General features: G+C 38.0%; 3 protein-coding genes across 3 annotated transcripts in view; 2 read left to right on the top strand and 1 right to left on the bottom strand.

Moving 5' to 3' along the window:
• Nucleotides 1-1618: 1618 nt before the first annotated feature.
• Nucleotides 1619-10505, bottom strand: LOC144629817 (nucleolar and spindle-associated protein 1-like). The gene is made up of 10 exons (XM_078488028.1): nt 10365-10505; nt 9571-9632; nt 8976-9142; nt 8289-8369; nt 7612-7651; nt 7306-7384; nt 7091-7147; nt 3551-3909; nt 2841-3053; nt 1619-2028 (listed from the first exon to the last, which is right to left on the bottom strand). The coding sequence occupies exons 1-10, from the start codon at nt 10458-10460 to the stop codon at nt 1944-1946; spliced, it is 1239 nt and encodes a 412-aa protein (XP_078344154.1). The 5' UTR covers nt 10461-10505; the 3' UTR covers nt 1619-1943.
• A 369-nt stretch (nt 10506-10874) lies between these two features.
• LOC144629816 (ribitol 5-phosphate transferase FKRP-like) lies at nt 10875-13643 on the top strand. The gene has a single exon (XM_078488027.1). It carries the CDS (start codon nt 10875-10877, stop codon nt 12513-12515), a length of 1641 nt encoding a protein of 546 aa, XP_078344153.1. The 3' UTR covers nt 12516-13643.
• A 1100-nt stretch (nt 13644-14743) lies between these two features.
• LOC144629573 (spectrin beta chain-like) overlaps nt 14744-22643 on the top strand; it is a 44559-nt gene continuing 36659 nt past the window's right edge. The window contains exons 1-2 of the mRNA XM_078487814.1: nt 14744-14996; nt 21949-22078. Of these exons, the coding sequence (XP_078343940.1) occupies nt 14877-14996; nt 21949-22078 (250 nt within the window). The 5' untranslated portion in view covers nt 14744-14876. The remainder of the gene's footprint in view (nt 14997-21948; nt 22079-22643) is intronic.

Here is a 22643-nt window from a genome sequence, read left to right as displayed (position 1 = left end):
GGAGTATGATTAGGAATCATACCTTAGTGGGGATGAGGAGTGTAGCTTAGTAGTATGTGACATAGCAGCATTGGAAGACTAGTTGTACAAAGATTGTTATAGAAATATCGTGAAATGGCGTGATTCCCAGTTAGGCAATTTGAACTAAGCTTGTGGCTAATTTCTCAAATTCTGTTGATAAACAATTGAGTAAGGGGCAATTATTTTCTGTTTCTTTGAAACAAAGGTGGTAGGTACCTCATTTTATACGACAATATGTTACAACCGGAACTTGGCAACTCACTTGAACAAATTTGAATTGAAAGTTGCAAGTAGCTTCGATCAAACTGTCAATCGGTATTGGTACATTGCACCACAACATTGGAAAGTTCCCATCAAAAGAACATCCGGTTTGATTGTAAAATCAATCTGCATATCTAGATAATAAACCACTGAATGCAATGGTCACACGACACATCTCCACGGTCTGGCCAAGACCTGTACGCATGCGCACAGCCTATTACCCGTGGAGTGGCAGCCATGGACAGCTGTTTCGTCCTTATAAGGACTCATCAGCACGGCATAGCCAGGCATAAGGGTCTCACATAAGATCATAGACCCCGCCATTTACTCCAGAGGTGAACCCGAAGGTTGCTTTAAACCCCAGCTCCATATGGAACCATATGGGAGCTGTGGCTGGGACTGTAGAACAGTCTCGGCAATGCGTAAGGAGATGATTTAGGAGATGATGATTTGCAGTCTTTTTTGGTGAAGAGAATATAATAAGTACAAAATCTGCACAATGAAGAAGGAAACAAAGGGAACCTGCTACTGGCAATATGCTAAGATGTTCAATAATAATAATAATGTGACAATTCTTGAGGTTTGATGCATGCAAGAAATTCAGAACAAAGTTTTGATTGTATTTCTTATTTTTTTATTTTCTTACCACTGACCACAAATAAGATAATATTTACAACCATTCACCTTAGGCTTTGATAAGTACTGGTAAAATTAAGTAAAAAACAAGAACAATAAATTATTAACATTCTGGGTAAAAAGCTGGGACAGGAAAGATTGCGACAAACTCTAGGGTATCTACATAGAAGGCTAGGCTAAAAGAAAAAGGTAATAAATTTATTTTTTATTTAACTATTTAAGAGCTTTAAGAAACTTTATACTTCCACTAAGACCACATGTATGAAGATTTTAACAAGTGATTTACCGTATTTATTCGATTAAGCGCCCAACCCCGAATAAGCGCCCACCCTGAAGGTAGGAAAAGTTAATAAGCGCCCAGCCTCGAACAAGCGCCCACCCCTCCCCCCCACCCCACAAAAAACTAAAGTGCACAAGAGGAGCATTGATTATTAAAATTGACTAAGTACTACTAAGAAGACTTCCCCCATGACTGAGTGTTCTTAGTATTTTACAGAAACTTTCAATGAACAGTTCAAATTCTGCTTTGGTACATCTTTACGTTTTGTTGTTATTTATTGTTTTGTTACAAAAATAAACTTACTATTTGCTGAAAATCGCGAAAATTTAATAAGCACCCAGCCTCGATTAAGCACCCACTCTCAAGGTCCAAAAATTTAATAAGCGCCCAGGGCGGTTAATCGAATAAATACGGTATATACAGTGTACATCCAATAGAATGCAAGCTAGATGATTGAAATGCGTGGGAAAACAAGTGAAAATGCTGCTTTCTTCATAAAACGCTTTCACACAATGCCACAGCAACCATATTTGGTGTTCAAGAAATTCTTTATGATATTGCTAAGTAGATACCATTAAAGACTATTAACTCTGAGTGTGACATTATATACAAAGTTTGTTAAACTATATGTGGGCGTTAAAATGTGAAAAGTTGCGAATTTGTAACACCAACACCTGGCAACAATCTGCTACCAGCTTGTAATGTATTGTATTTTTACAGTAATATACGAATGAAACATGTCTTGTTAACAGGCCAGCCCTCGTCGTCTACTCAAGGCATTTGCTTTCTTGTTCTCTCTATTTTTGACACCTTTCATACGACGCTCCTCCCTGTGGAAAAGAAAATTAAGCGGCCCTCTATTATTAAGTGATCAACTATCATTTCTCCTCATATTAATTATTGTAAATAAGATCTCATACAATATGTTGCATTTTCATGGGTAAACTTGGCAAAGCATGCCCAGTTTTAGCAAATCAAATCAAACTGTACAGTCTTAAACAAAGTTATGATTGGTTTCCTCGTTTCCTGTTGAATATGAAGGCAAAATGTTGATAATGTGGCTAACTGTTATATGTACAACAAAGACACTTGCCTTACAAACAACACTGACATAAAATCTGATAGCCAGGTATAAATTTCATGATACCTCTATTAAGCGGTCAGTTGGTCATTCCCTGGGGGTGACCGCGTAACAGAGGTTTGACGCTAAAATATTTCGCTGCTAACAGACGCCTCTTTTCCTTTGTATTCACTGAGCTGACAAAATGGGGAAAAAGAGACCTCTGCCCTGGGTCAAAAATAGCTTTAATTCAACTGTCGTCCACAGTCTTGGATGGCTCTTTTCAAAACACATGCTCCTTGCATTGTTTGCTGACCACAACTTGAGCCTGTTGTGTCTTACGCATTTCTTTACAGACTTCCGCTGTCATTTATTGCGACCAAATAGCTAAGAACATCAGGTGAGGGTTTGGCTGCTAAGTAACCATAGCACATGCACACTATAGCTATTTTCAAACCAGGGCAGTGGTCTCTTTCCCCAGGTTTGATCTGCCAGTTCTGCGAATACAAACGAGTAGAGGCATCCGCTAGCAGGAAAGTATATATTAATTATTTTGAGGGTTTTTTTGCAGACAATTCTCACCTTGATGTGACCTTTGCATTTTTGACATCCACTTTACGGCTTTTCAATTTTGCTTCACTAACAGTTGGCCTGCACTCCTCTTTGTATGAAGAGACAGGTTTTAGTTTTCCAGTATGAGGTTTGTACGACAAGGGCTTAGCTAGACTGGCTTGAAGATCAAACTTTTTCCTTGGGGTTGGAGTAGGAGTAGAGGGTACATTGGCTGGTAAAAATCTGTGAAAGTAAAAACAAACTTGCTCAATCATTGATTACGATTTTTGCTGCTTTCAGCTATCACCTTATTGGACAAACTTTTACTTCTTGAAACAGGTTCAAAAGGTCATATGTTGCGATTGGTAGATTTTGTTTCACCTTGTTTGTACTTTTTTTAAGGTTCGTTGATCGTCATTCTTTTATTATAATAATATTGTGACTGACAGCAGAAAAATTAACAGTTGTTGTTGGTTGAATCTTGAACTATTCAGTTGAAAGGCCTTGCTAGCAAAATATAATTTAGACCATATGTGAACATCACTTTACCTTTGGCTATTTCTTTTATAAACTTACAAGCACAGATATCACTGTAGAAGCTATTACTAGTTCTGTTTGAGATCACTGTGAGACATATGAAAGCCCGCTGATCCCAGAAAAACAGAACTACAGCTGTAACATTGAAATGAATTGGTAGTTAAAACATAACTACAAAAAGTTAACAAAGAATAAATTCAGACCTAAATGGTGTAACAGCTGTGGACTTGCGAGCAGGGTTTGCTGGCGTCTTGGGTTTATTTTCGCCTGCAGTAGCTGTTGCAGCAAATGATTTTCGAGTTACAGGTGTCTTTGGTTTTCCTCCATTGGCAGCAGATCCAGACATGATAGGCTTGAAAACTTCGGGAGATTTCAATTTGAGTTTCTTTCCACTTGTAGCAGCTGACATTGCTATGTTTGGTTGTCTGTTTCCAGGTTGGAAGAATGGCTTAGCTGCAGGAGAGCCAAATACAAAAGTTGCCGATTTGTTGAGGCTTGTTACGATTGGCTTGAAAGTGACCTCGGCTGGTTTGGCTTGGCTTTTTCTTGTGACCCCAGTGGACTACAAGAAAGCAAGGAATAAGAATCAGATAATTATTATTGATTTATTTATGAACCTTTCTAAGTCAAAAAAAAAAAAAAAACAGTGTTAAAGTACTATGCTGATCAGTTGAGTATGCAACGAGGGAAGTTTGTCACCCAAGTTTTACCATTAAAACTCTGCTGTTGTCAGGGGCGACAGAACTAGTTTCCATTGGAAACATCTCGTGCTATTGATGTCAGCAGTCTGTCACACTTTTCAGTGATTCAACTTTAGCGCGAATGGAACTGATGAGGTCACTAGCATGAGATGTTTCCAATGGAAACTAGCTCTGTCGCCCCCTGACAACAGCAGAGTTTTATCGGTAAAGCTTGGGCGGGAAACTTTCCTTGTTGCATACTCAACTGATAAGTGTAGTGAGTTTTATTCATTTTGCTGGCCAAGTGCACGCTGTTGGTTAGCAAAAGCGTAACATCGTGTATTAAGTATCGTACATCGTGCATCCGAATAAAAAATCGTGTATAGTGCATCGTACACCGTGCGTGGCTGAAGAAATACCGTGTATAATGCATCGTGTATCGTGTGTCAATAATAGCTGATAGCGTATAGAGCATCGTTTATCGTGTGTATCAGTATCGTGTACCGTGTTCATCTACTTTGCAAATTATAAGCTTATCTTGTTCGTAAAATATGGATCAGAATTTTTTTGCCTAACATTCTTGCTTAAAATTATTCTCAACCAATGTTTGAGCAAGGAGAGACAAGACTATGAAAATAATAATTATCTTTGTCGCTCCCGAACACATACTGCGTCGTGCGTGACTTGTTGGATGACATGAACCATTCCGACATGAACTGGCGATAAAGTTTATCCCAACATTAACACTAATTAAATTTGCTCAAGTTTAACTTTTTTACATGGTGAAGGCATTTAAAAGATTTTTATGAGACGTAAAGTCTCCGGTTTCAAGTTTTCGGCGCTTGTAAAGCAGATGAAACAGAACGGTTTACAGATCTTTTCAGGAAAACAATTTATACGCTAACACGGCAGACAATGTAGCGCCGCATGTTTACCCGTCGACGCTAAAAAAATAAAAGTTTGCGCCTTTTATTTTTATGCTGTTTTATTGCAACGGCCAGCGCAGCGAAGCCCTTTTTGATAACTTAACAGCAGAAGGGTTTTATCGGCACCAGTAATAGAGAGTTGTGGCCGCGGAATAAAATATATTCATCATTAGAACTTGTTGCGTGCGCGCGATTGATGCAAGGGATCAAATGACATTTGAAACGCAGACATGCAGCATGATTTCATTCAACGCCGCTTCGAAGTTTATTACAGCGTTCTGCACTGGTTCTGCAAAATTATAGGAATACTCCGTGTATTTGTTCAGTTTCTGCTCCAAATTCAAAGCGAAATTAATGATGCAAGTGGGTTTATAATACGCTGTACATGTAGACTTTTAATTTGAGAAGGGAAACTGATGTCACTGATTTAATAAACTGAATAAACCATACTGACATACTGAACACGTTGAATTTTGACCTCGCACGGTTTCATAGTTCAAAGCCTGTAATATTCCCACTGATTGGGAATATTGCTGGAAGAATTTTGTCTCTAGGATGATGCTACGTACACGAACCGATACACGTTACACGATAAGCATGATGTCACACCACGTGTAACATGAACATGAATTTGAGGGTTCATATTTCGAACACTTTTTGGAGGGAATATTTTGGCGGGGTATTATAAGAGCAGGTCGCTTGATTGTAGTCTGCTTTACCGCGATTTAAGCTTTGAAGTGTGGAGCTCTTAGTATTTATCTTGATGACAAAAATAATGGTACTGAAACTGAAAGGATTGAATGAAAATAATTGTTGTAATAGAATAAGAAGGGCTTGCATGACGTCTGCATGGACATGTATGTTGACGCTTTTTGAGAACATAAAAGGTAAATAGCTTCATGCCTTTGCATTTTTAACACTCTCGTATTCGAATACTTGCAGTGAGCTGTTAATTGACTTTATTCTAACTGCCTTTGTATAAGGTAACGAACGAGAACGAAATTATGTTTCTTTTTATTGAATTACTAGATGTATCGATCGGCTATCAGAGCTTCTACTCGCACGCCGCCTTTCACAGAACTAGAAGGAGCAGGACTATCAAAAGCTATCAACAGCGGTGTACATTTGGACGATAAGCAACGAAAATCCATTGGTATCAAACAATATTTTGTTAACAGTCTCAACATGTAAAACACAGCCTCTTTGTCGATCTTGTGACCCACTTTATGTGAAGGTTAACTTGGAACGTCACCGCTTGCAATTAAAGTACACATAAAAGTTGTTTTGTTCTTTGACTAAAAAATATTAACATTGTTTAAAATAACCAAGCAGTAAAACACGGTTCCTCGCACACTGATCCATGCATTGTAGCCGATAGACGATGTACGATGCTCAAACACAAGGCACACGGTACGTACACGATCGATGATACACGATACACGATACATTCAATATAAAATGGCACGATACACGGTGTTCAAAAGAAACAGAACTATATCGGCAAGTTATGTTGGACATTGCTGTTCTCATCGCAGAAAAAACGCCAAATAGCCAGTGGAAGATGCTAATAGTTGAAAGCAACATACCACATAGATTGTTTATTTTATGAACCATCCATGCGTTACTTCTTTTTGAAGATAAGATCACTGAAACCGTAGTAAAGGTTGATGTCAATTATGGGCACTGACGATAATGACAATCATTGGACATTTCGTCCTCATCATAAAAAACCTTTTGGTTTCTGAAAAGGCAGGCATCAATTGTAGCACAAAGTACTGCAAAATGTTCGTTATTTTATGAACTTTCGGAAGTTTGCATTTTAGAGCTCATTAGTTACGGTGAAAACAATGAAAACGATTTTGATGTTGTCATATTCGGGTTGTGTGTTACATGTGACATGCCAAAAATACACAATTTTGGCCTTCTATTCGACGGAATATCTCAAACTGCCGCCACAAAGGCCATTTTTGTTATTTGGATGGAAAGATCTAGTTGTTATTGTACTTTGAGCAAAATCTTGTCCCTTGGGATGAAACAAAATTCACGTGAAATGTAGTTGAAATCGGTACTTGACAACTGCCCACCAACAGCATGCACATGGCCTGCTATATTTAATATTAATTAAATTGACACCTACTTTTCTTGTAGGAGTTTTTGAATTTTCCTTGCCAGACTTGCAAGCATCCACGACAGTCTAGATCACAAACAAGGGAAAAGGAAAAAGTTATGAACAAAAATGAAATAGTTTGGGCTGGAGGAGTCAATGCAATCCTTTTATTAATATTAATAACTCTATATAGGGTTGTAGGAACCATGTCAGTGTTTTGGGCTACCTTGTCTTAGTTCTCTCACCTTTGCTCTCTTAACAGACTGATTAAAACCTTCCATTCTTTTCCTCTTTTTCTCCAAATAAACATCAATTGAGTCCATTCTAAAATTAAAAGACTATTAGACACTTAAAAAAGATAAACTGAAGGACACACCCTGAACAGCCCCTAATCAATGAATTGTTTACCTTTTTTTATTATTTTTTATTAAAAAAAAAAAAAACCCCAGAAAAAAAAAAAAAAAAAAAATAAAAAAAAATTTTGGGCGCCTTGCTTATACTTAATCAACCAAAAAATATTATAAATTAAAATTAATTTCTTTATTACTTACTTTTCAAACTGTGACTGGTGAATTTTGTTCCATTTAGCAGCTGTTAGGAAAAAATGAGAAAACCATAAGTTACAAACAAAGAGAGAAGGCTGAACCATACCTTTGTTCATCACAAGTGGAACACTATGCTGTAATTGCTGTAAAAAATGTGTTTTAGATTCGAAACATTCATTTGGTTACTATGTGCTAGAGGTGACCTTAAAACGACTCTGAGATGTTAAAGCTGTCTGGTTTAAAAATGAGACACACAATGTAGTCAGGCACAAACCAAAAGAAAACAACAAAGCAAACAAGATTTTTCTAAGCGTTAGCCTGAGACATAATTAATTGTCATATAAATGCGTCTGTCTTATTTATGGTAATCACTGTTTTATTACTAGACATTAATAAAAGTCGTCTGGAGACGACTAGTACCTCAATATTAGGAGTCTGTTTCGAGTTACTGGTACTTATAATCAGGGTTTTCAAAACAAGCCGGCACCCGCTGGAGTTCCACTGGTACTTGATTTTATGTTGCCGGATACTTTGGCCATAGCAAACAGCTTGTGAGAAACAAGCTTGGCTTGTCACAGCCACCTACTATTCCAGTTTCTGATGCCTACTTCAAAACATTTTGAAATCCCTGCGTAATTACCCCAAGACAGTTGTTACAACTGTTCAAAGTGAAAAGAACTCACCTGGAGTCTTATTTGTTACTGCTTCTGATGAGTCCTTATTCATGAACTGGACAAATCTGGGAATCTTACATTCCACTGGCACTAAAACGTGAGAGAAAGAAAGAAGATTCACTTTATTGTTGAGGGTTTGGATGTCACCACTAAGAGTTATTGAGAGCCTTAGCCTCCTATACGTAGGCAGACATCCTTTGGAGTCATCACAGATTTCTTCAAAGGGGAGTTCTAAAGAATTGTATGATGAACCCAAAGAGCATCTGCATATAGAAGACTATACTAGTGCCTCCACTTTTAGCCTTATCCTTCTTGGGGGTTTCTCTAATGGCTCAGAGCTGAGGGTCTCTCGTGGCGTTGTTTAGTGTCTGTTATAGCGAGAGTGCGTACTAGCAGGAGTCATTTCCAGTCAAACCCCTTTCTTACTGGAGATCTGGATTTTGTCCGTAACAGCGAGTGTCCACAAGGCGAAAGTTGAAAAATTCAAATAATATTACAGTCCAACCTCCACTAATTAATAAAGACCACCTCCATAGAACAGTAAGGATGTTTTCCACCTGACCATAGACTGATTTATACACTTTGCTGTCACTGAAACCTCCTAACCCAAAACATCCACCTTTCCAAAATCTCCAATTACCATGCTCCATAGCAGCCAATGAAATGTATAAAGTTTAACTGCATGATAAAACTTACTTTTTTCCTCAACTTTCTTATCAAGCTGATCCATAAGCTGTTTCTTAAAGTTGTCACTGTCAGCATCATCTTGTTGCCCGTCTGTTGTCTCTGTTTCCTTGACAGCTTCATTTACCTCAACACTGTAAGGAGTATTTTGAGACTGCTGTTCTTGGCAAACAGAAGAGCTAGGAACATAGTGGAAAAAAGATTTTGTGCCTGTTAGCTATCTAGTTAACTTGAAGTAATAAGTAACATGGAACTCAGTTCTGTTTTGCTACCTTATGACTACAGTCAACTTTCTCTAAACAGACACCTCTCTAAGACGGACACCTCTTTAAGACAGACACCTGGTGTTGGTCCCATCCCTGCCGTTTTTCAGTCATTTTACTGTAACTAAACTCCCCATAAGACGGACATCTCTCTAAGATGGACAGTCGGAACCGGTCCCGACGGTGACAGTGACTGTATCTTGTTATGACCCGTAATTTCAAACTGGTAGATCACTGTTAAAGGAAAGATGAAGCTGTGAAGCCACCATTTGAACATTTTGCCAGTTCAACAAACCTACTTGTTTGTTGACCGTGGTTGTTTCAAATTATTTACCACTACTTACCCTTCTGATTTTCCAGAAAACTGTGATGCATATTCCTTTAGAGCTTCAATTAGCTGAGCGTTCTGAAATATACAGATTTGAAAATGAAGCAGAGATTGGAATGAACGCAGTTTTCTGCATGAGTTTTAATTTATAACTACAGTGCAGTTAACACGGGTAAACAAACGTTTAGTGGAAAGATTTCCGCACAGCCCCATACATTAATTATGTATGCAACTATTTCATACTATCACTACACACAAACAGCAATCATGAAAAGAACGAATCAGTCAGAAAATTGCATGCATAATTAATGTATGGGGCTGTACGGAAATCTTGCCCAAGAAAAGAGTTTATAAATCTTTTGATTTCGTCTCGAGTGCACGTGTCAGAGTTCTCTTGTAGTGTCAGTAACGGCCGGCTGAAAACCAAACAAGAGAATTTTCTTTACTTGTACAATCACCATGCAACTAGCAAGACAACAAAATTAAAGAGAACTTGAACTGTTTGTTTCGATCAAGTTCAGTGCGGTATGTTTTCCTTCCAAACAACAAGAAGCAACAGAAACGCTCATGATCGGCGCTGATCGATCAAGGTTTTGTTGAATTTTGCGGGCTTACAGCATGCACGAAGTCTTGTCATGCTCAGTAAATTAATGAGTGACTAATAACAAAAGTTCATGATCACGGACTTTTGTACATATTTTAGCACATAACACTACTCAAAGAAAGCTTTTCAGCCTTAGCATTCTTGAATTTAAATTGAAACGTGAACATTAATTGTCAGAGCTGATAATTACACATACATACATGTACCTTGCTGTTCGCTTTGATTCCAACGCTTTTACACAACTTTTGAAGTTCGCCGCGTTTCATTCCATCGAGCTTATTTACGTCAAAAGTCACCTCCATTTTTCACCACAACAGATTTCACTCCTTTGAACTCGAAAAGATCTTTTAAATCACAAAAACCGGGCTTATTTTTTCGCTCTAAACGAGATGTATGTACTCGTCTTTACTGCAACTGGCGTTTCATTTCGAACGTTTGATCTGATCGATCACAGCTGAATTTCAAATCCAGAACCCTTTCTTCTGATTGGTCGATTTCCAAACACGCGCGCGCCTGAAAACTAGTACTTAGACTCCGCGCATTCACAAGTAACGCCTTGTTGTTTACTTATTCAACAAGAGCGGCTCGCCTGAGGCGAAGAAAAACACCCTGGGATATTGTTTGGGTTCGTATAAATTGCATTCAATCAATATTTGTCTAGAACTGGACGATACAGTACTTCAATTATTCATGTTTGCAAGGGAATCCGGGTCCTTATGCGTGGCTTTTTCCATACATCTCAGCGACATAGCTTCAAGAAGACTTTATCGATGCGAGGTTCGATGCCGATCACAAAGTGTCAGATTGTGTTGGTATGTGCCATCATATGCAACTGTATCATTTTGTTCTACGTTTCCCATGTACAAAACATAAACGGGGAGTGGCCACATCAAAGCCGATTAACAGCAATTAAGAACAAAATTACCTTCCGCGGGAACAAAGCTGCTCAATTTGAAAACGAAGTGACAATTGTCTTTCTCGAATTTGAAGAATTCGAGAATGACATCGGCCGTACAGTTCGTTCCTTTTTGGAATACTTCCCAAACGTTCACATCGTGATTATATCACGCAGAAGACCTTATCCGCCGTTAGATCTCCCGAATGGGAAAATTCAGTTGGTTGTACAAGAAGTGTCCCCTGACCAAAAGCAATCATCTGGAAGGCCAGAGAATTACATTACCACACCATACGTCATGTTTGTGCCAGATAGTGTCCGACTTGACTCTTCAAGCTTACCAGTTATGATGCTTGAAGAACTAAAAGCTTCGCCTAGTTTAACACCTCAGTTTAAAGTTGTCGCAGTTCCGGTGAAATCCAAGAAGACAATTCAGTGCAACAAGCTGGCTTTTGATATCAAGCGGTGGACTTTGGAGTATTCAGTTGCCGAAGAACAAGCACAGAGCTATTATAGAACTTGTGATTCTGTTGGTCCAAATCAAGTGGTTTTGCTAAAAGCGGCATTTCTTCATAGTCTCAGTAGACCATACATGCGACCTTTTCCTCAAAGTTTGTTTATTCAAGCGTCGCTGCACCATATTAAAACAAAACTACTCCACAAGGTGTCTTTTTCACAAGGATTTAAGCTATTTACAAATGCTCATACAAAGTGGAAATATGAGAACAACGTCAAAACAAGAACAGTTGACATGTACAAAAGACTAGGAATCAAAAAAGTTGTTCTTCCATCAGGGCAGGTCGATTGGTATGGCTGTGACAAAAACACAGGACGGTGCTTTGGCACTGTTCACGACGACATGCCTGAATATCTTTACATGTCGCGATGGACACCCCCTTGCTGCCTTGAGAACCTGCGACAGACAGCACGGTACCTCTTTGGCATGCTAAACGAGGCGGGTGTTAGCTACTGGTTGGAGGGTGGAAGCCTGCTAGGTGCCGCACGTTATGGCGACATCATTCCATGGGATTATGATGTTGATATTGGTATTTATCAACATGAAATCAGCAAGTGTTCATTTCTTGTTGAAGCCGAAAAACATTCAAATGTTGGAAAAACTTTTGTTGACAGTGAAGGCTACACTTGGGAGAAAGCACTCGAAGGTGATTTCTTCAGGATTCAGTACAGCCAGTACAACCATTTGCATGTTGATATTTTTCCATTTTATGAAAAAGATGGCATAATGACAAAGAAAACATGGTTTGAAACTCACAGACAAGACAGGGAGTTTCCTGCACATTATCTGAAGCCTCTCAAAACGATTGATTTTATTGGAATGAAAGCATCAGCACCTAACAATGTTAGGGAATTCCTGGAGCTCAAGTTTGGTAAAGGAGTTATTGAAAATCCGCAGTACCCTAATCCATCAAAGCTCAAGAAGAAACCCAATAATAAGTCTTGATCCTGAATTTGCTTTCACAAACGTAATGAAATCCTTAAGTGTCAAACAACCCCTAACGGTACAATCAGCCCTAATGGCTAGTGCACTGGATTTCAGATCAAGCAGCCTAAGTTTGAGACCTGGCCAGGCTGGGTCAATGAGTTGTTTTCTTGAAAAGGCACTTCACTCTCCGAGTGTCTCTCTCTCTTCCCAGAAGTACAAATAAGTACTGGCAAACTGTTATGGCACCTGACTGTGGAAACCTGTGATAAACTTGCTGCATGTAGTATGGAAGGAATACTCTTATCTAGTTAGGCACTTCATATATGATAAAGATCCAAATAAACCCCAGGCATATATATGCTGGACATCCCTTTCAGGTGTGCTTCTTTCCGACGATGGCTCATTTACAAGGGGGTGTGGGGGAAGTAACTCTCAGAATGAGTTCGGAATTTGAGTTTCAAAAATTTTGGGTTTGTACTTTGACAGTAAACTTGTATAGTGAACATATTTGCTTGCCTGTTCTAGGCTCTTGACTCATTTGGTAATCAAGGTGAGACAGCTGGAAGGAGGGGGCTCTGGGAAGGAAAGTGAGCCAATGGGAATGAGGAGTTCTGGAAAGCCCCCTTCATTTTTTCATCCCTCACGCAGTGTTACTGCCCCATCAACTGAGGTCCTTCATTACAATTATAGGTTAAACTTGCGTTGAATACATTGTCTATAATGATTAAAATCAAAGTTGTTTAGAAATTGTTCTCTTGCAAGATTTTAAAGGTCATGCTTGTGTACTTAATCAATGACTGTACTTTTTCTGTATATATTCACAAGTTCGAGTGCTATATAGTATTGTTACTAGATGTGTTTTTATGCAAGTGCAATGCATAGGTATCTTTTTAAATGCACAACAAGAATTTTTTTATTTAGTAAATATTTTCATAATAATATTGTAAATTACTGTGATAAGAACTTAATGCATTCATGATATTTAATCTTAATGTCACTGCCTCTTTCAGAATCAAAAATATATAATAAAAAACATTTATTGATGGAATATTTGCAGCATTCAGATATACTGAAGGCACAAACAAGTTCAATAATTGACATGAGCACATTTTACAAACAGTACCATTACTAACTAAAACAAATGTCATTATATAAGAAATTTAAATTTTATAATGAAATTAAAAAAACCTTAAATTTTTATAAATTTTAATTTTTAATATAAACAATTTAACAGAACATTTCCTAAAAAAGTTAATTTTATTACCCTAAAATTTGTTCGCGTTGTTAAAACCTCGTTATATTCCTATAATAAGTATAGAGAACTAGGCTCCTATTGGCTGATATATGGCAAAAAAAAAAATTCTGAGAAATCTACTTTAAATTATATTTATTAGCAGTACAATAGAATGTCGGCTACACAGAAAACTTAGATTAGTTAAACATGCAACCAGTAAGTTTTCTGTGACTCTTCTACAAAAGGTATTGGGTAGTATGCAGGGAATTTCACTAGCACACCAAAAAAGGAAATGATCAATTATTGATCATTTCCTTTTTTGGCGTGCTAGTGAAAAATTATACATGGGTTGAACTATATTTTTTTAAAGTGGTCTACAGAATTATTATTAATAAAACAAAACTGTAAATTATAATAAATACAACTTTACTCATGGCTTATGGTGCATCATTTCATGGTTTTGTTCATTCTGGTTTCTGTAAACCACACAAATCTCCAACTTGGGCACCTCTGTAAGCCACACACTAAATTTAGCCATCTCGGACAAAATAAAAAAAAAACATTGATTAGTTTTACAAACTTGTTGAAGATAAATCTAAAAGAAGTTTTTATTCAACTAAAAATTGTACCAAATTCTTATTAAAAATATGATATGACTCTCAGAAAACATGAATGTGAGCAGAATTTTTTTCTGAACTGTCAAATTATTTCCAGGAGACCCAAATTAATTTTTTTAAATAAATTCATTTCAGATTAATTATTACAAATTAATTATTACAACCCTTTTGTTTTAGATGTAGCATTTATCGATTTCGCAAAAGGGAATTGTTTTGTTTTGTGTTTGATGCCAAATGTATTTCCCGCGATCTGAAATTTCAGCGTTTGATTGGAAGAAAACAGTGAATGTTCTGGACGATTGATCAGTTCTTTTTCGTGACCACTCGCGGCGCTGATTGGTCCTTCGAGAATACATAATGTGCTTTATAATGTATGCAGGAATATTGAATATCAAGCGAGCGAGTCCCGGCCCAGTTTTTGGGCGTCTCACAGTGCTTTGATCAAGGATTCGATTGTCGATTTCTTGTAGTGCCCGATTACATTGTGAAACTACAACAAATCGAGCGTTCGATCGGGTCGAAACAACCATGTCTGTGGATGTGAAGCATCCGCTTGATGCGGCAAGCACTGATCTGCTAGAAGTAAGTCGCCACAGACTTGAACCACTCTCGACAAAGATGGAGGAGCGAGACGCCGACGTAATGAAGGTGGGTTTAACTTGAATTTTTTTTAAAGATCGGCTTCTTATAAAACAACATTAACGTTAGGGAGATATTCTTTAGGGTACGGGCTTTATTTAGGACTAATCGGCTAGAGGTTTCTTCCCCGTTTTTATGTGGACCGAATGTTTGAAATGTCACTAGTATTCGTGCGTGACGAAAGGGAGGCTTTCATTGCCTGGGCGGAGTTTGACTGTAAACGTGTGAATCGAATGATCAGTCCTTCGATTGATGCACGCTTTCGTTATCGAGCGAAACTTGAATGAAATGCGAAAAATATATCAATCTTTAGCTATGGATTTATCTATTTAACTCGTGATAAACTATATTGAAATTGGTTGTTTAAAGTCAAATCTGCAAGCTGGCAGCGCTGTATTCGTCTCGCATGTGTTTTCCTTTTGAGGAATGCTTACATTATAATACGTTCGATTCCATCGTTGCTTAACCCGTTCAATTCTCAACCGATTGTCCTGAAAACATACGTTGAAGATACACACAAATACGACCTAGATCGATGTCGGATCGAACAGGTTTTTGCAATTTCGAAAAGACTAAACACGCGAGATCTAGACATGTCGACTAGAAAGCTCCAATGCAAATACCGTTGTACATGCTGGTATTTCGAGAATCCATGTAAAACGAGCTCTGTACTGTAATCGACGTATATCTGAACGTCTTTCGATTCAAAGTCTGCTATCAGGATGTCATAAAATAACGTTTAAAAGAAAACAAATCATGTTGGTGGTGCACGAGTGAGAGCTTCTCGCTTTGAAAAAGTTTTCTGTCAAAGCTGGCCACGTCTGAATGATCTTGACCACTGCAACTTTTATACGCTAGCCAAACATGTTCCTCACACAGCAAACATGTCTGCTGTATTAAGTTTTGTCCATTCGAATAGTTCCTTTCCAGAATATTATCAATACAAACAGAACTAATGCAAATTTCCATGCTTTCAACCCGCCCATTCATTGCTTCGAGCCGCGCGTTGCATATTTCTTTAATGTTGCTTATTACCGAAATTGACAACCTAAAACGCGACTTGTTTACACGCAAAGCGAAAGTTCCAATGGTCAACCCGCGTTTATACTTTGATTTCTATTTTCTTTTCCGCCGTAAGATTAATTCCGATTTGTCTGCTTTATGAAAATCAAAATACAATACAATCATACACTGCGGCCGAATATAAGAATCACGCCAAATCGAAGACTTGATCAATAGGGGCATTTTGTTGGGTTCCTGTGGGTTTCATCCCTCAACACGCAAATCACACTTTCAAACAGTTTCCAGCGGAGATCGCAGCAGTCTTTTCAGACAATGCGATTCTTAAAGAACCTTTTAATTTCACGCGAAAGTATAGTAAACAATGTTGATAAATATTGTTTACGGTGGTAAATGTGGTGAAAATATTGCTGCCTGCAGTTCAAAAGTTTTCAAGTATTTAAATATTCTTTCTGTATTTAATACATTTGTAATAAACGTGAGCCTTTTTGGACCTTTCCACGGTGATATTAATGATTAAAAACTTGCACAACGGTTCATAAAGGAGTAGTAAAAATATTTTGACTAGGGTAACCATTGTTAAATTTCACAAACAATGAATGAAAGTAGGAAATCAATGTAGATGCAAATATTAATAGCCACACATGCACGAGAGAGGTTTCAATATTTTTAACGAAGATAACAGTGACAAAAAAAGTTCTAGGCAGCAATATGAGCAATTTGGTCAAAAAGCAAAAGTGGCTTTTGGAGTGTGAATTGCTCCACCAGATGCCAGCAAAAAGCACTTTAATATGACTTGGTCTCACATATTTAGAACCTTATTAACATCTGCAAATGAATAAAATAAATTCTATGATGCACAAAACTTTAGAAACATAGAAAAAATAGTTAAGAAACTTTTGGCAGTGTCAAAACTTTTAACATACAAACGTCTAAAGAAATAATTATAAGAAGAATTCAAAGCCCATAACGTTTGTATGTTAATAGCATTTGACACTACAGATTTGAGTTTTTAACAGACATTGCATGACCAGGCTGCAAAGAAGAATAAAAAAATTATTGTCCTAACTGGTTATCATAAGTCTTACTGATGATAATTTAAAGAATTTGGTGACACAGCAAATTTTTCTAGGAAAGGTCAAACTAAAGGAGATTGTAGCCCCAGGTAGACAAGACCCCCCTCCAGTTAATGTTTTTCTTAGTTTGCGTAAATTATTTGTGGGTTTGATAATGTTTTGAGAGTGTGACAAGAAAAAAGATGTTAATTTCTTTGTTTAGATATCAAATCATATAATTTGCATCACTGCACAGCTCCATGTTTGCTTTAATTTGTTACGATGATGATGATGATGATTATTATTATTTATTACTATTATTACATTATAACAAAAGCAGGGCTGCAAATCTTTTTTTTCACAAGAAAGGCCATATGTCCTACCAATACACCATCTTGGTCGGACAAAACAAAATTTTGGTCGGACATCACCAAACACAAGGTTCAATTTTATTCATAGTTGCAATCAAAAAAATGTCCAGACATCATGTCCGACCACACTTGGTATTTCGTCAGACATGAACAAATTTGGGTTGGCCAATGTCCGATGACCGACTGTTATTTGCAGCCCTGCTAAAGCAAGCAATGCACATGTAATTGGCATTAAGTTGGTGTTGTTATAATAGGTGCTATTTTCATAGGCATGTAGATTGAATTTTAAATCTTTAAGCGACATCCCTGTTTGCTGCGACTTGTCTGACAGTTTTGTATAATAAGACTAGTACATTTCCTATAACAAGTGGTATAATACCACACAAAACGGGAATGCCTCACATCAGTCACAGCAAGTGGAATAATTTCTATATTCTATGACATTTGAGGCAGACAGGCATTTGAGGCAGTCAGACATTCGAGGCAGTCCTTCTCTTCGTATCGAGTAGGGTAGTGGTTTGCCCATTTTGTAGCATGGGCTGCTTGCATCATGCAGAAAACTGCATACAACTTTCACCATAAGTTAAGTATAATAATCATATAACATCGTCTGATGCTATGATTATGACAGGGTTTCGAAACACGTTTCAAAATGTTACATATATGACAGACATTTTTGTGTGTGTCATACATGACAGTCGCTCAAGCAAATTCTAGGCTTAATTTACTTGAAATGATTCATGTCATAGACTTGTTACAATTTTGTTGCATTTGCATGCAATATAGTTGTACCCCTAACTCAGCCCTTGCATTTCATTAATGTCTATTTAAGCATAAATGGTTTTTATTGTAAGAATTTTCCACATTTAACCACATACTTTGTTATCTCTAAAAAGACCAGTTGCCTTGAATTCAAGGATTGTATTTTGCCATGTGTTACATGAATTTGCACCTAGAATGGCTTAACTGTTATTGAATTGTTACTATTCTTGAAAAACTCTTGTCATGAGTGCTCAATACAAAATATGAGATGTATTCTTGTGTAAACAGCACAATCATGGTTTTTGTTTGGTCAACTTTTTGTGATTCAAAAAAAAGGTATCCTCTATTCCTTATAGCTTTACACCTAAGATCTTACTGGTATTTGGCACATGAGATCCCACTGGTAGATTGGAAGCATAGATGCCAAGTCTCACGCTTTTGGCGTGAGACTCACTCTTTTGACCCAATCTCACGCAACCACGCCATTCAGACAAAATATCACGCTTTTTTTAAAAATACTACAAATTGAGGAAAAAGTCTCATTAATTTAAATAAAGAGATATACTTTCAGCTTTACTTTGGTAGAGATGAACGCTAATCGAATGGAGAAGAGGTTAAAAACAACAAACGCTTGCCCAGAATGAAGGAAATTGCTTCTCTGCAACTTACATTTTTAAAAATTTTTTTGGGGAGCATACCCCCAGACCCCCCTACAAGTTCGGCCCTCTGGGTCTGTCACGTCTGACTATTGCCCTTCGGGGCAATTCAATTTCTCACTCCATACCAACCAATAAACTTGGCATCTATGTGGAAGTGTCGAGATGTGTATTTCCATGAGTCTTGAAGAGTATTGAATTTGCTTAGTTTGCAGTTATGCATCTTTTCAAAGCAGTTCTGTAACTGCCTTCATATCTCAACATCAGTCTTGTTGCATGATATTATTTTCCAGTGCTGGCACCGGTTGTTCAAAGGGGGGGGGGGGGGGGCTCCTTTACGGCGGGGTGCTCGTCGGAATTTTAAAAGAACCCCTAAAAAGACCAATCTGTGTTGGATAACGTTATCCACCGGATAAATTGCCATCCAGTGGATATGTGTAAACAAAATACTGGTGATTTATGCAACAGATTGTGTTATCCACTCTTGAGCAACTGGGCCCTGGCAGATAATTACAATCACATAATTCATTATGTGATTGTTGATCAAGATTGCAAGCATGATTTTAACCTGGTCAGAGCTATGGCGATATTACATGTAATGGTGCTAAGGGTGGGCAGAATATGTTGAGTTCAATTTCCATACAAACATCTGTAAAGGGCATGTTACATGATGCAATTTTCCCTGCAACTTGCAACCAGTAAAGTTGTGAAAAAATTGCATGTGTAACACCCCATTTTTGCAACCTGCAATCCTGCAATGCAACAAAAACGTTGTGTTTCGAGTTGCAGAAAAAGTTGATCTATCCTCTACTTTTCGCAACTTTGCGAGACAAGTTGGTGCTTGTAACATATCAAGTGCAACCTGCAACACAATTGTGTTGTAATCAGCCAATCAGAGCATGTCCACAGGAGTGGTTACCGCTGAGATTTTAATTATTCAGCAGGTGTGTTGCAAGTTGCGAACAAAAATTGCGCATGTGACACCTCCTTTGCAACTTGCAATGTCTTTTAGTCGCTATCGTTACATTGCAACTTGCGGGAAAAGTTGCATTGTGTAACATGGCCTCAAGTATTTTTTGAGTGGAATGCATGTACATATCCATCTGGCCTTTCACACTTGGTACGGTGCAATTACCACAATTTTTTATATGTTCATGATATTTTGATTGTTTGTTTGTGCTATAACAAAATGTAAGAATCTACCAGAACTGGAATTACTGTAGTGTAACGAAACGGAGTTTAGCGCACGAGCGGTTTATGTGCACGAGCTTGTAAAGACAGTTATATTGCGAAGAGTACGCGTAGTGAAGTCGTGTGCTAGGCATAAATAGGACTTACGCTTCCCGTGTTGTGTGTGTGTGAGTTATACTCGGAGTGCAGTTGTTTATACTCGCAGTGTTAAAACAATAAAAGTAATTGTGGACGAAGACGATCGTTACAGTAGCTACATCGTCCTGTAGGTGTTTCCAAAAACAATAAGCTTAACTTACAGTCAACTGTCTCTAAGACGGACACCGTCGGGACTGGCCCCAACTGTCCGTCTTAGAGAGGTGTCCGCCTTATAGAGAGTTGAGGTAACGTGACACCAGAAATTTTGAGATGATAAAGCGAAACGGCTAGGCACAACGAATACACGTCTGTTTTGAGTCGCTTACGTTAGCAAAACTTATAAAGTGGAACAAAAATAATATCAGAAATTCGACTTGTTTGTTAATAACAAACGGTAATACTGTAAGTAGAAAACTAGATCTTTGGTGCCGATGTTTCAGCGGATTGTTTTTGGTAAGTTTGGTATTCTAAAGGCGCTGACCTACTATGCTATATGTCGATACCAAGTTTTGAAGTAGTATTCACTAAAAAATAACTTTTCGTGTGTGTCCGTTGGCGGTTTCAAAGTGTCCGTTGTCCGTCTTAGAGAGGTGTCCGTCTTACAGAGAGTTTTCTTACAGTAAAATGACTGAAAAACGGCAGGGACCATAACCAGGTGTCCGTCTTATAGAGGTGTCCGTTAAGAGAGAGTTGACTGTATATCAAAGGCAAATATATTCTCCTTGCTTACAAGCAAACAATTATTGCAAGCAAGTTATGAGAAATAAGGTTGCAATCATTAGCTAATTAATCCATGACATTTTCAGTGCTAACATTGAAATAAACGTTTGTAAGTTAGCGAAAAAAATACAATTCTGAACGAAAAAAGCTTTAATACATGCTTGCATGGATGTTGATCGTGGACATAAATTATTTCTAGGGTTAAAAGGTCATTGTGGTCTGCTTTAAAAGCTATTTTGGCAAATAATAAAATAGTTATTGCCCTTACTGTGGATTAAAATCGTTCTCTAAAAGCAAACAAACTTACCGAGGCCGTGAAGTGCTCGAAATTGCTGTAGAAATGGATCAATTGGTGTAGATTTCCTTGCTCTTGCTTGTATTTCCCGGGCATAATGTATTCGCGCTAAGAGCTCGTGACTCGTGAGCTATAAAAAGCAACTCGATTGGCTGGCTCTTTTATTAGACGCATTCTGATAGGCTGTCGCCTTTTTCGTGCAGGGCGGGGAAGCTAAAAGGGGTCGCGTGGAATGCGCTCTGCGGTGTACAATTGTTTGCCACTTTTCATATTCTTCGGTTGTTGTTTTCATCGTGAAAGACTGTGTACGATGTGAAAGCGTCCTCTTCGATTCATAAGGAAGCTTTTTGCTTCGAATTTCTTAGAAGGTATTCGAAAGTGTTGCACGATTTGAGCAAAAGAGGCGGGAATTTGTGTTACATGCTTTCTGGTTCAAGTTCAGTCGATCGAAGTGTCGACTAAACGTGACATAAACCATTGGAGAAGGGAAATCAGGCAAACAGACCACCGAGAATGAAGCGAAAACTCGTAGTCGATCTGTCACAGAAAGGCAGTTTTGTTTCGCTGTGAAGCTTTTTACGTTCGGCGTATTTTTAGCGAGAAAGATCGAAAGTGTTTTATACATCGCGTACCCCGAGGCTGCCCAAGGGCCTCACTCGAACCAGCTTTTGTATTGATTTCCTACTGTTTTTAAGCTGAAATTTTGTGTTTGCGAAGAAGCGAAGTGCTGATTTTTATTGTTTAATATTTCAGGCTTTTATCCAGTCTATGGGAACAATGGGCGAAGTTTCAACCGATTACCGAGATCCCGAAGAAGATCAATGGATGGAACAACAGTCTTCGGCGAGACTCTTCGAAAGATCGCGAATCAAAGTTCTCGCAGGTTCGTTAATTCTTTTGTTTTCCACCATGTGCAATTAAATCGCGGATGGGAAATTGAGCGAACATTTAGTAAATGAAAGCATCTTTGCTCATGATAAGCATGTGTACCCACATATGGACTGCATCTTTTATTCAACCGAATAACTGACCTTGAAATGTAAATAATTTATTACCCTCGCGTAACGAGCACTTTGCAAGTTACATTCATTCAGTTTTATCGCCGATCAATGTCAATTTTAAACTTCTTTTGCATATATCAGCTCGATACATCTTTGCTCTGTACTCCAATTTGAATAAAACGGCGAAAACTGTTTTAGCTGAGTAAAAATAAGCTTGCTTACGCCCAAAGTTATTATTTTGTCTTGATCGTGTTTTGCTTCTAGCCGCATGCCGAGGAATCAAGTTTGCTCAGTCGCCAACTTAAATTATCATTCTTTCCGGATTAGTTTGGTGTTAATCGCATATTGAATATGTTTTCCTTTTACCCAGACGGAACCTGAACCGATTGAAATAGATACCTGTGAATGAAAGACTCGGAAAGTCGTGATATTTTGAGTCGAATTTTA

Source organism: Oculina patagonica, chromosome 11 (genome assembly GCF_052425735.1).
Source record: "Oculina patagonica isolate OP01 chromosome 11, crgOcupat, whole genome shotgun sequence".
Taxonomy (NCBI): Eukaryota; Metazoa; Cnidaria; class Anthozoa; order Scleractinia; family Oculinidae; genus Oculina; species Oculina patagonica.
This window is presented reverse-complemented; position numbering and strand designations above follow the sequence as displayed.

Coding starts and splice junctions, on each gene's coding strand:
- LOC144629816 (XM_078488027.1), top strand. CDS start 10,875: ATGCGTGGCTTTTTCCATACATCTCAGCGACATAGCTTCAAGAAGACT.
- LOC144629817 (XM_078488028.1), bottom strand. CDS start 10,460: ATGGAGGTGACTTTTGACGTAAATAAGCTCGATGGAATGAAACGCGGC. Junction 7,652..8,288: donor AGTAACAAATAAGACTCCAG/GTGAGTTCTTTT, acceptor TTTTCCTAACAG/CTGCTAAATGGAACAAAATT. Junction 3,910..7,090: donor CAAAAACTCCTACAAGAAAA/GTAGGTGTCAAT, acceptor GCTTTCTTGTAG/TCCACTGGGGTCACAAGAAA.